Below are 14,418 nucleotides of genomic sequence, written 5' to 3' on the forward strand. Positions count from 1 at the left end.
TCTTCCCCAAACTGGCACAAAGTTGGAAGCAGAGAATTTCTTTCTATGCTGTAGAATTACAATTTCCCTTCACTGGATCTAAGAGGCCCAAACCTGTTCAAAAAACAATGTTGGCCAAGGCTAGAATGGAAGAACCCCAGTGACCTGCACTGAGCCCTGACCTCAACCGCACTGATGACCTCAACCCTACTTTTGGGATAAATTGGAATGCTGAATGTGTGTCAGGCTTTCATACCCAACATCAGAGCCTGACCTTGTGGTTAAATGAACATATATCCCCACAGTCATGCTCCAAGATCTAGTGGAAAGCCTTGGTCACACGTCCACAAACCTTTGGCAATACAGTGACACGCTGGTGTAACCACTTTGCATCCTGTCTCTCTCTCTCTCCAAACAAACACACCTAAACAAACAGCATCATGACAACCAAGGATCTCTGAAAACAAGTGCAGGACAAAGCTCTGGAAAACACATCACTGTTCATCACCCTGAGAACACCATCCCCACAGTGAAGCATGGTGGTGGTAGCATCATGTTGTGTGGATACTGTTCATCCAGAGGAACTTGGAAATTGGAACCAAATCCAGGATCATCTCAGAAGAAATCTGCCAGGCTGCCAGATACCCGAGATTGTGGCAGAGCTTTGTTCAAACTAAATCAGAAGTATAGTACCAAATCTACTCCAAAGAGATTCTTGGCCCAGTCCAAGTGAGAATCTGTAGCAAGACTTGCTGTTTACCAATGACCTCCATCCCATTCCGACCAAGCTGGTGCAATTTTACCAGGAATAATGGGCAAAAATATTAGGATCCAGATGTGCAAACCTGATATAGACATACCCCAGAGGACTGGCAGCTAAAATTGCAGCCATATGTGGTGTTGATCTGGGAGGGCAAATACTTATGCTACTCACAAATGTCTGCTGTTTTTGTTCTATCTTTGGGGAACAGAGAAAATATTTTGCATCTTCAAATGTTAGACAGATCCATTTCCATAAATCCATAAACTCATTTCAGTTCCAGGCTAAAACACTGCAATGTCTAAGGGGGTGAATATATATATATATATATATATATATATATATATATATATATATATATATATATATATATATATATATATATATGTGTAGAGAGAGAGAGAGAGAGAGAATACATGCCTTATTGATAGATAGATAGATAGATAGATAGATAGATAGATAGATAGATAGATAGATAGATGGGTACATGGATAGCTCACACCTTATAGATTAGATAGATTGAGAGAGAGAGAGAGAGAGAGAGAAAGAAAGAGAGAATCCATGCTTTATAGATAGATAGATAGATAGATAGATAGATAGATAGATAGATAGATAGATAGATAGATAGATAGATAGATAGATGGATGGATGGATGAATAGAGAGCCCACGCCTTCTGTATTCTTCTACATAACTAATCTGGAAAACAACACATTGCGCCTCTGAGGGCAGATTCATGATTAACAAGCAGCTCACGTTCTCAGAGGATCCAGACTCCGACTGTTCTGTTCTCCGATCCTTCAGCACGAACATGCAGGAGCTTCACCAGCAGAGGGAAACCAAATACTTCACAGGAGCCGCTGAGTGATTCCCTGTCCTGCCGCAGGTGGCGCTGTTTCCCGCTTTATGTGACCTGCTGGGGCTTAGATGCAGAACGAGGATGAAACTGATATGGTAATGGTGTGTGTGTGTGTGTGTGTGTGTGTGTGTGTGTGTGTGGTGTACTGCTTTGGTTGTACTAAATGAAGGTACATTTGAATTTTTTTCAAAAAGAGTTTAATGATGATCTCACACTGTACACTAAAAAAGACGAGCTGTAGTGTCACTGCTTGTGTGTAACACAGCAGGTGTGTGTCGTGAGGTCAGAATGGAGACGTTCAGATGTCTTTGATGAGTTATCATCTTATCACCACGTTTTTTTTTACATTATTAATTTTCACAGGTTTTTTTGTTATTTTTTTACACACGTTTATTTTCACGTGATGTTTCCATTAATTGTTGATTTTTTTTCCATGCAATTTTCACAAATTATTTAATTAAATTCTTTAAATAAATTACATTTATTTTGATTTGATTTACACAAATTGTTTCTTTTTATTTTTTTTATTTTTTAACACAATTTATTTTTTACACCACCTTTTTCCCACCATTTGTGAGGTCATTTGTTTGGATTATTTTATGAGGGTTTTTTGAAATTTATTTTTAGGATGCTTAAAATGACACAGTCTTGTAAAAGTTTCTTAACACTTCATATATATTTATATATATTATAGTGCTGCATCAGCAGCAGCAGTAAGTTAGAGAAGCTGAAAAGGTGAAATTGTACAGTGTGAAAGTAGGCCAGCTCGTTTTTTCCCCCTTTTTTGTCTTATCTCTTAATGAATAAAGTTTAATGAGTTTTTATCCTCACTCTGTAAAAGAGGGCAGATGAAAAGACTGCTTAAGGCACTAGCACAGTTAAAGATGTATAAAGAAATCAGGCAAATAATAATGCAAGCGTTTTTGTAACAGATGATTCAGTGGATTTTTGTCTAAATCATCGGAACGGATCCTCGAACCTTCGGCCGTCCGTGAGCAAACCCTGTGACTGTGCTAGCAAGTCCATAAGCTAGCATGCCTACACACAATTCGAAGGAAGTTAAATTAAGTGTGCTACAACCCTCCTCCTGTCATTCTTCAAGTGGCCACTTCAAGTGTTTAACACAGATTTATCCCTCTCTCAGTTTCAGGAAGTTGTAATCACTGCTTCCTTCCTGCGCACGGGTCAGTGATAAAGTACATAGAGCTGTTAGAGAAAGCGTCCAATTTAGATTGTGATCGAATAAACATGTCACATAAAAAGGGAAAAAAAACACCTATTTGTCTCAAACAGGGAGATGGAGTTGAACCAGTTCCGAAAGACAAGTTCTAAAGGCTACGGATAAAGAATTAGCGCTAGAAATAAATAATATATAACTAGCTGGCAGACTAGCAAAGCATGCTAAGTAGTTACTAGTTACAAATCCTCGCAGGAGGCACCGAAGATCTCTGACACTTCCTTATACACGTAATCATGAAACTAAATGGGAATGAACTGTAGTGAGCGGGGAACTGAAGAAAAGTCGGACCTCGTGCGCCGCCGGATTGGTCCGTGGAATCTGTTTAGATTTAGCTCATTTGTATAAAGCTTTCTTTAGCTTACCCATCTGTGGGAGCTCTAAAGTTCTGAGATATGCTTATGTAATGTACTATGATCTATAGGAGATGGGTATATCAGAGGTTTTTTGTTCATTTTTTTCCCCATCATCTTCAGGACCGTGTTGTTTATAGCTGCTATAACGTATGTTAGAACTGTCTCTGAGGACGATCCACAGCCTTATATGTAACTATAAACAGACATAAAGTATGACATGTTGCTTGTTGATAAACTAATCACTGCAAACGATGACAAATCGATGTGATTAGTGAGGGTTTTATTCCTAATGTAATTATTTTCTATGGTTTGAAATGACATCCTTTAATGCAGAGAAGTGGAAACTGTATAAAGTTGACAACAAAGGCTGGCTCTCAATATGCTGACTAAAGGTTGCTCATTCCTCTGTGTGTGTGTGTGTGTGTGTGTGTTTGGCCTTTGCATGTCAAAAAAATACAACACACGATTGCATAATATGGCCGAGAATCAAACTGATGAGCTTCATCCCTTCACCACAAGGACGTCCAATCGCGTTACACCCTCCCCCATCCATCCTTCCCTCCCACCTTCCCTCCTTCCATCTCTCCATCCGTCCATCCATCCTCGCGCGCAGCAATTACGCGCTCTGTGACGTCACCGCGCGCGGAGGTGGGCACGCTGGGCGGAGCTACTCGGACCCAAAGAAGAAAAAAAAGAGAGAGAACGAGAGGGAGAGAGAAAGAGAGAGAGAGAGAAAGGCTTTATTGGGCTTTATGACTTCTTCAGTGCACAAACGCCGCAGTCCATGGACCCGCGCGCGCTCCGCTGAAACGGACTCATTGTGCGGCTTAAGAAGAGAAACAAAATAATTCATTTTGGTAACACAATTTTTTTAAAGGGAGCGCGGGTAGCGTGACAAAAGGCGTGTCCGGTCGATAAGGCGTCCCAATACTAAAGAAGGACAATACGCGGTAGAATAGAAGGGAAAAAAACGAGCCCCGTGGCCAGGGGAACAATGCTCGCGCATCAAGTTTTGGTAATATGAAGCGCGGATCGTTGCAGGCGGAGACTGAGCGTTGATGCATCAAAACATCGCACCGTAACGCCGATCCAGCCACAAATCCTACCCCCGTTATTTCTCACACCAACCGAGCACGTTAACTTAGTCCTCCTCGCGATGAATTACCAGTCGAGCGTCCCGGTCTCGGGCATCTCGCCGCCGTCACAGCCGGCCATGCCCGCTCCGGGTGCGGTCCCAGCTCCGGTCCCGGTACCCGTACCGCAACCCATGGCGTCTCAGTTCGGTTCCGGATCATCAGGCAGCTCCGGGCCGGGTCAGTTCGGCTCGGGGACGGCGTCGGGGCCCGCGGCTCAGTCCGGGGCTTCGAGCTCGCAGTTCGTTCTGTCCAATTCTGCGGCGATCCGAGCCGAGATCCACCGCTTCGAGTCCGTGCACCCGAACATCTACGCCATCTACGACCTGATCGAGCGCATCGACGACCTGGCGCTGCAGAACCAGATCCGCGAGCACGTCATCTCCATCGAAGGTAAGCCGGTTATCAAGAGAGAGATCCACATCACCGCATCACCTAATGCTGTAGCAGCGCGTGCTAACGGCGCCCTGTTCCCTTCATTTCTTTCTTCCATTTATTTATTTATTTATTTATTTATTTATTTATTTATGCATTGATTGATTTTTTTTAAATTCATGTAGCAAAACACCACCTGAGGTACTAAAAACACTCGGGAGTGTCTCAGATCATCTGATCACCAAAATATTTATCTCAGAGCCTCCCTTTTCAAAACATTTTTAATAATTTAGTCTGTTTTTTTTCAATCTATGATGCACTTCAGAATCGCGATATTTACTCCATGGATGAAAATATCGTTTCTGATCGTCAGAAGAAAAAAAAAGGTAAACAATGCGGTATTTTCCAGCTGCTACCAAAAAACCCAACCATGAAGAAATCCGAGGTGTTCCTGTTCAGCATCAGACACAATCTTGTGGTGTAAACGACAATCCCACACCTTCCCTATGTCATACCAGGCTCGTGCATATGAGCTGTTGATACTCATCACTGACTCAATTCCTACATCCTCCCAGGATTCCTGCATTCACACCACGTACAATTCTTTTCTATATATGTTTTCAGTAAGTTTTAGTCCTCAGTTACTGTTTAATATGCAAAAATAGAAGAGTAATAGTCATAATGTGTATACAACATTTTGCTAAATGTGTCCAGAGACATCACTAAGAAAAATTAAACCTTGGAAGGAAGTACCAGAGAGTGTATATAGCTAATTTTCCAGGGAAGCGAGCACAAATCCTAGCAAAACAAACTTATTTGTTACAATTTAGAAGGTATACTTGTTACTATTGGTACAGAACACTGGATAGGCCACACCCACATTGTTGTTGCTGAACAGTTGCGATCCCTTCACATCGACTAGAAACAAGCTACAAGTGACTCTAGCAGCTAGTGTTTGGCTGCACTGAAAATTCTTAGTAGCTGTATAAAACTAAAGTTCAGACTGGGTTGATCGATTGACTAGAAAGGCTAGTTAACTCTGTTAGCTACATAATTGAGTGGAAGCAATTGTACATATGTTAGAATTAAAGTTGCGATTGAAGAACTGAGGACCTCAAGTGCCATAAGATTGATCCGAGGAATCGTTTAAGCCAAATGTTTGGATTTGTCACATTACATTGAAATGGAAAATCATTTGATGCTAGTACCCATGACACTAACTAGCACCAATATTTGGAGGGGTGATGACGAGCAAGGAGACTCTGTAGAATTTCAGAGTTTGGTTGCCTGCAGTGTACGACATACTTTATAGACAAAAGGGACAGTGTAGTGGCTTGCGTTCATTCTCACGTACTGTACATTACAGGGGGCATGGCTTGGTGGTTAGCATGCTTGGGAGGCAGGGGTTCGATTTCCATCTTTGTCTAGCAATACGTGGAGTTTGAATGTGCTTCGGTGGTCTCCTCTGTGTACTCCAGGTTCATCCCCCAGTCTAAAGACTTGCTCCATAGGCTAATTGTGGTCTGTGAATTGCCCCTAGTGTGTGAGTGTGTGATTGTACCCTGTGATGAACTGGCACCCTATCCAGTTAGTGCCCCTGCCTTGTACCCTGAGTCTCCTGGACTGGCTCCAGGTTCTCTGCCACCTTAAGCAGGATAAGTGGTACAGGAAACGGATGGATGTACATTGAGGCCTTTTACCAGAGCCTGTGCTTGTTTATTGATTAGCGATCTAGGCTGCGTTAGGGAGATTTATGACAGTTGGGTTTGATATTGGCAAGGCAGAGTGAAGCGAATGCCCCGGTTGATGGTTCTTCCTGCGCTCGTCCATCAAGTGCACTCAGAGATACTTTGTAAAGTGGTGAGTTTCTTCAGAGAACAGAACAGAACAGTTGAGATGCAAGTATTTTTCTATCAGTCTTCTGAAGATGATTGTTTTCCAATAACAGCAAATTCCCGCCTGCCTGAAGTGTTAAAGAACGACAAGTACTTTAGTTTTAATCCATTTTTAGATACAATGCATGTTGAAAGTCTGTGAAACATACATTGCAGCAGCTGTAACCAGATGTTCCCTGACCAGCTTGTTTCCTTTCTTGAATCTTAAGGCTCATGCTAACGAGAATCTCCGTAAATAAACCCTCACCATGAATGAGGCGCATCTTCCATATGAGTTGTGTCGTTACTATAGGACAACGTATTGGAAGGAAATGAAGGAAATCAACACCCTCCAACCAATCAGAATTGAGAATCCTCAACAAGAAAGAATATCTCTTTGTATCTCAAGCCAAGATTTCCAAGTGAACTTCTGGTGCACTTGAAGCTCGTTATTATTCCAGAATGAAGGCTCTAATGTTTGTAGAAGGCTTATTATCTTGTAGAATTGTTTAGACCACGCATGACCTTTGTGTGATTTTGGTTCATGATACAACATGCAAGTCTGTAACAGCTCTTCAAGAGCCATTGTATCAAACCCAGCTGCCGTTTAACCCTTAACGAACACTGTAGACTGGCAGCCTTGGTGTCACACTCGCAGGGTAAATAAAAGAATCATTAACGATGAAGTGGAGAGGGTTAATGCTGGAGATACTGTTGCAAATGTTTTATTCTTTAAGACATTATCCCACAGCAGTGTAATGAAGATTACAACAAGTTTTTTGTTTATTTATGAAACAATGACTGCATTTTGTTTATCTGTTTATAGTTATGTGTCATGGTGAGAAGTTTTTCCCAAGGTATCTCCACTTGGCTTTGAGTTGTTGATCAGAAGGTCAGGTTATGCCCCAGCACTGTTGGGCCTCTTAACCCTCCCTACTCCAGGGGCATTGCATTATGGCTGACCCTGTGCCCTGACCCCATCCTCCAAAGCTGGGATATGTGAAGAAAGAATTTCACTGTGCTGTAATGTACATGTGACAAAAATAAAGGCTGCATCTGCTTCTACGTCAGTTGAAAGGAAACGTCACTATTTCATCAATTTCTTGTGTAACATCACAGCTGCTATTGTAGAAAACATATCAACACCTTAATTGACCAATCAGAATCCAGAATTCAACAATACTGTGGATCCATACGAAGGTTTCGCTGAGTCACAAATGAATACACACTCTGCATTTACACTACACACTACGTACTCTAGAAACTAGCGTATGATGTTAGTATGGTCATATCGTCTCTAATGGAACGCTAATATTTTTTTAAACTAAACGGAAGTACTAGCCATTTCCCGGTGGATGGCGAATGACTGATGCATCAGATTGCAGATAAGAAATACATAACACAACATGGGCTTATTTAAAGGACTTTAATAAAACGTCTTGTCCACTGGACAGCTTGTTATTGGCCATCTTGAAAATTAACCCACACCCCTTTTCAGCTAAACAAAGCTGTGAGTGTTGAGTGCATGAAGGTGCTTCATCTGGGTTCTTCATCTTGGAACACACTAGTCACTATTTATCTACAAAATGTAATAGAATAGTACACAAGTACGCGATTTAGGACGCAGCTACAGTATATCCTGATGGTTGAACATAAGGGTCGTTTAGATGCTTTCAACCTATAAGGCTTTGCTTTTTTGTTGTATTTATTTATTTATTAGCCTTGATTGCTGGTATCCTTGTGGGTTCTGTAATAGTGCTGCCCTTTTAAACACTGTTTTTGACCTTCAGGCCACATGACCTGGTAATAATGACTCCTCGGTTGGCTGACTGACTCAGCGAAAGATTTCAAGATAATGATTTATGATAATATTATTGCATTTTATCTGGAAAGAAACATCGTCAGAGGCTGAAAGGATAGCAAAATGTCCAAAAATGCTATCTGATTGAAGGAGGGTGGAACGACTTGATAATTCGTTCGACAATGACTTCGTACTCCATTCTGACTGGTCAGAAGGATTCATTCTCATTTTCAAATTGTTTTTCCAAATAGGTTTTAACGAACGATGCTGTTCTCGTTTCTATAGCAACCGCTGAATTTTCGTAAGCATTTCGGAAATGTTTATGGAAGGAGTCTCCAGTGTCTGCGCTTGAACATTCAGCTTGAAGTTATCCGCACTGAAGGATTCATGGATTCTTGGCAGCGTGACACATTGCCATGGTAACATCACGACCGTTTATACAACTGTTTAAACGAGTCTTTATAGATGCTGTAACTTGTTTCACGGGCGTTTCGTCAACCTCACACGTAGCTGGCAACACTTCAGGACATGCTGATATCGGAAAACGACAATGATGACTTTCCTTATGTAGCATCACAACATGGCGTTACTGTCACCTGTAGACCTCAGAGTGTCACTTAAGCACCAGATCAGACCGATAATTTACTACGATAGGACAGGAGACTTGATTAGTAGCATGATAACGAATGTTCAGTAACCTTGCGCAAAATTCTGTGAAATGAAATAGAAATTTTTTTTACATTTCTGTTAACACAGCCACTCCCCCAAGCCAACTCCCGAGTTGCCCACCCAAAAAAAAAAAAAACAACCCAGAAGTTGACTTCATGACTCATCCATTCATCCACACGTGCTGTTTTTAGCCACACAACAATGTCCATGTCGTTCCAGAAATTTCTAACTGGAGTCGGTTTTCTGACTGCAGCCTCACGTTCATTAGCATGTGAACTCTCGTAGTCCTGAATTGAAATAAAACAAGAAGTTCGAAGGTTGCGTTTCGCGTCAATCATCGACGACCGTCTCTGAAAGCAACAAAAACAAACTCTACTTTTTACATTTTTTTCTCCCCGTCTCATCTTTTTATCCCCCCTAGAAACGAAGACAAAGCAGGACACGATGGCTTGAGCTCTTTTGCATGCGCAGCGTTTCGTCGTTAACGTCTCGGAGCTCTTCACATGTTCGGCTTCTCTAATCGTTTTCTCGTTCCCAGATGTGGTGTTTTTTTCATTCCTCCTGCATAAACAAAGAATATGGCTTTAAAAAAAAATGACGCTCTTGCTGCATTCTTCCTCTCCCGTGGCTCTGAACTGCCATTTAATGCGTCAGGGTGGGAAAAAAAAATGTCCGAAGAGAGAATCTATGCAGCGCTCTTCACTGCAGCAAACCTTGTAGAGCTGTTACAGGGTGAGACAGTGATTGTGTGTGTGTGTGTGTGTGTGTGCACACCCACCCACCTGTACGCCTGGACTGCAGACTTTTGCCGCGGTTCTGCATTAAAAGCACTGCCTGCCTGTTGCTTAGGAACCAGAGGCTCATAGTTTTGCTGAGGATGAGAAGAGAAGAGGAATTTAAAAAAATAAAAAAGAAGGATTAGAGAGCAACTCTGATCTGATTGTACGGCTCGGTCGCACGTACTCTGAATGCTCCAACGTTCAGCCAGTGATTATTTTGCCTCCACCTCGTTTACCCTCTCCGACTTGAACCTAGCAGTCTAAACAATGGTCCAGACGAAGACAAAATGAACTCATTTTGCCCGAGAAATTATTTACTCGTGTGTATCGGGAGAACGGAGTGAGGGCTTAACGTCGATGTACGTATAAGCTGTAGATCAGATTAGCAACCAGCGAATAATTTCGTCTCCTGGAGTTTGCATAAATCCATTTGTTTTGTCGCTTAATGAGAAACTTGTCAGGATTTTACATAATGAATGTTTGTTCCATGGCTTGGTGTGCTCATTCCAAAAAAAAAAAAAAAAACGCCAAATTTAACCAATTAAACGATTGCATCAGCAACATTTTGCGCATTTTGTCTACGAGCTCTGCATTTTAACATCCTGGAACTCGAAAAGATGCAGTCTCGGTCTCCCTAGACAGAATAAAAACAACCTGATGGACATATGAATCAGTTTGAGCAACTAATCTCCTGGAAGCCCCACCCACTACTCCGTGTCTCGCATTATTACTGTCGCAGCCAGTGATCTGGTCTCGACGTGATTAAATGTGTATATCGCTGAGATCGGGTAAATTAGCATGAGTATTATGGGATGGTTTGAATGTGGCCAGGTTTTGGTCAACGATAAAGGGATGGCCTAAAATAATGCAGTGAAATGGTTTGGATATGTGCGTCACAGTTAATCGAAGAACATGATCTCGTATTATGTCGTACAAATGACCCGCCCACATTTCCTTTTTAGGACTCGGACAAAACCGAACAGGAAATTTTAGGACTTGGACAGAACCGTTGCCATTGCTGTTTTGTCCAGGTCCTAAAAAGGAAATTGGGGTGGGTCATTTGTTGCAAGACAAGGTTGCAGCTTTGCTTCATGCTAGTTGAGCTAGGTGTAGAATGTAGCTCTTTTGGCATCTCCTCTACCACCTTTTGATAAAACAATTGATTGCTGCCCAATCCTAACCACAAGCTATTGAAAAGGTGGAGGATATTATAATGATGATGATGATGATGCATTGATTCCATCATCCTGATTGGTCAGGATTCTTCATCATGAAATTTCTTGTTTCTCTGACTGGGGGATGATACCATATACAGCCATGATTTTTTTGTGAGGTAGAAGAAACCCATAGGAACCCGGGTTGAGGATTAATCCCCACAACCTTGGGCTGTGCCTCCGTTCTGCTCGGCTAACCCACTGATGGATTTTGCTCGGGTGTGTATTCAGTGGAGAACTGAGGAGATAAATCGCTGTGGTAAAAGAATTTCAGAGCCGTCGTATCCATCCTAGGATAATTGGGCTAATATGATAAAGTGGGGGCTTTTATTCTTGTAACATGATTCCCTGACTTGCGGTAGTAACAAAACGTATGCAGAGGCCTGCTGTGCAAAAAAAAACACCCCCCAACAACCAAGAATATTGAATTGCCTGACGGAGTCCGCTTGTCATCTGAATTAGCCCTCTTTTTTTTTGGATATTTGACAGCACGTGCCTCTGCCATAAAGGCCCTTTGTCGAGATGTGTTTGTATCCCTCGTCTTCCTGTCAATCACTGCTTCAAAACGCCATTCACAGTTATGCTAATGAGTACAGCTTTGGGAGCTGATCTTTGACCCAAACCTAGTGTCCGGAAAGGGAGGTAAGATTGTGGCGCCAAACGTGAGGCAGTTCTTGCCGTCGCTTGGTGCCACAGCGATGAGATTCTGATGTTATTCCCTGGACAAGGAAGAGAAAGTAGGCCATTGTAATGGCAAAACAAAGGCTCTCTCTCTAAATTTGCCTGACAGGCCCTTTTTTATTTTCTTCTTAAACCTCGTCTTTAGAGAGCACGCGTGTCCTTTCGGCTTTGCTGCTGGGATTGAAGGCTACTGAAGGAAACTAGCACTTTGAAGGTGATATTTGTCTAGCGATTAGCAGCGATGGTTCGACAAATATTACAGTAATGAGAGCTTTTGTGTTGTGATCCAGCAGTTAGAGCTGCTTCCTTTCTAAAAGATAAATAACATTCTGTCCCTTAGTATCATTTATCAAGATTGATACGTCTGTGGAACACGGTATTGATGACTTGAGAGAAAGAAAGATATGTACCTCGCCACTGTTTTGGCCCTCTGTGAGCTTTGCCTTTTATGGAGTTTTGTGGGTGTGGCTAAATCTAACTGTGCTGTGATGGTGCTTGGTAATTTGTGATGGATGTATCAGTGCCGGATTTTGAATGGAGAGGATTCTTTGCTCGGTTCGATCGATGAAAACATTTACGAAGACATTTACTCGTGCTGACCTCTGCCTGATTTCTAAAAATGACATTTTTAATGATGCTGTTAGGTAGAACTTTAGACCTGACATCGAAGACGTTCCAAACACATTGCAGATTTCATGGAAATAAAAAGCATGAGGTTTCATATCAGTACAAACGTATACAGTGATGCCCAGAAAATACACACCTGCTGTAGCAATGGGGTGGAGGCATCTGGAACGTCATGCTGGAAATTTGGCGAAGATAGCCAGATGACGCAAAGTCTCTGGAGCTCAGGGAAGAAGTGCCGGATAGGCATCTGGAGCAGTGTGCTGGAGCTCTTCGTCAGGATCGGCAGGGCTGCTGAGCAACAGATGGCCAATGACATGAGAAGAGGCTTTAGAGAGCTTGGAGCCAAACATGCCTGGAGTCCTGGATCTCCTTGGCACAGAGACTCACTGACATTCTCGCATTTCAGCTCTCTCTCTCTCTTTCTTGCTGTATACAAAGCAGACGTATGGATATTTGGGGACACCAAAATGGAGTAAGATGTTTTTTGTCCAGAGTGACTGTACAGGAACCTAAAAGTTATTGATGCTGGGATTTGACTTCATGACCTTATGAACAATAGTCCAAGAGCTTGACCTCTGAGCACTTACCACTCCAGTATGATTGATGTCTGGAGAACTGGTTAAAAATTGAGGCCTTGCTTCTTGCAGGAAGCCCACAGGACTTGCTGATGGTCTTGTCTTGGAGGAATGTAGCTCAGGATATATGTGTGGGGGGGCTGGATTTAGTGTTAATCCACCAACTAATTGGAGCTCTAGCTATTTAGGGAAACCAAAATGATGATCTCTATTCTGATTAAGGAACAGGGGCATGTCATATATTTTTTTTTAATGTAAGGACGTCCAAGGATATTGAATACACAGCACATGTAAAGAGAAGGCACCTATTTCCTTTAGGGTTTGACTGGACATCTTGCCCTTAAACACTGCTTGTTCTTTCTTTCTTTTTAAACCCGTAATGGCTTTTATAAATAGAGATTAGAGCTCGTCTCCTACGGCATGCGGAGAGGACTGAAATAAGTTTTGTGTACGATTCGTCTAAATGAGCTGCTGACTCATCTGACTCCGAGTGTGCTCTTCTCCTTTTTTTTTAACCAAATATCTCTTCATGGATTTATATTTGTTTTGAACACGTTATCGTTTCCATAGCAACGGGCTAATTAGGGAGGATTTGTGTACGATTTACATAATCTTAGATTAGTCATAATGATACTGATGTATTTTGAAAGATTTGGTAAAATTGACATTTTCTATAAGAAGGGAGGAGTGGAAGGAGTCTCCAGTGTTGGTGTGATTGTTGTGATTGATTCTAGCTGCTGCAGTCACAATAAAAACTCCTGGAGGTTAATGTGAAAGCTCATATGACTAGAAATGGATAAAAAGCACATTGCTGTATTTAATTTAGAGATGTATCTAATCATATAAACACACTGCTGCGGTTTAAGACGAAAAAAACGTGTGGTTCAGCTTCACCCTGCCTTTGTTTACGGTCCCATAACATCGCCTACATGCACTAATCACCAGGAGAGATTACGTCTCTTCATCTGAGAAGCTGTAGTAGTTGAAGACTTATTCCTCTTTGAGCAGGCTGGTGGGCGTCACAACGGCGTATAGTGTTGATTCGGCTCGTTCCAGCATTTCAGCGAATGGCTGTAGGTGTCTGCCCTTGAAGTGCACTTCACCACACAATAGCCCACATCATATTATGACACGGGTGATAACATGATGGAGCGTAACAGCACACAAGATCTCAGTAGGCACCGGATTGTTGTGGTTGCTTTGGAGGAACTTTGAGTCTTGATCTGTGAGGATGAGGTTCTCTTCTGAGCCTGGTTCCTCTCCAGGTTTCTTCCTTGTATCATCTGAGAGTTTTTCCTCGCCAACGTCACCTCAGGCTAGCTCATCAGGGATAAAATAGTAATTTTAAACTTTGAGACCAAAGCGCTATACAAATAAACTGAATTGATTCCCATCACAGCTTTCTCAAGAGGCACCAGAACTTATGCTTCAGCCATAGTATGTATGAGTTTTAACCCTGTAGTGCCTTGTTACTACAGAGATTACTTTCACTTGGGCGGGA

The 14,418-nt window shown here is 42.1% G+C and overlaps 1 protein-coding gene across 1 annotated transcript in view; it reads left to right on the plus strand.

The window, feature by feature from the left end:
- The first annotated feature begins 3,875 nt into the window (after window positions 1-3,875).
- The window catches only part of agap3 (ArfGAP with GTPase domain, ankyrin repeat and PH domain 3), a 136,013-nt gene continuing 125,470 nt past the window's right edge, over window positions 3,876-14,418 (plus strand). The window contains exon 1 of the mRNA XM_058392460.1: window positions 3,876-4,715. Coding sequence (XP_058248443.1) covers window positions 4,346-4,715 — 370 coding nt within the window. The 5' untranslated portion in view covers window positions 3,876-4,345. The remainder of the gene's footprint in view (window positions 4,716-14,418) is intronic.

This window comes from Hemibagrus wyckioides, linkage group LG01 (assembly GCF_019097595.1).
Source record: "Hemibagrus wyckioides isolate EC202008001 linkage group LG01, SWU_Hwy_1.0, whole genome shotgun sequence".
Taxonomy (NCBI): domain Eukaryota; kingdom Metazoa; phylum Chordata; class Actinopteri; order Siluriformes; family Bagridae; genus Hemibagrus; species Hemibagrus wyckioides.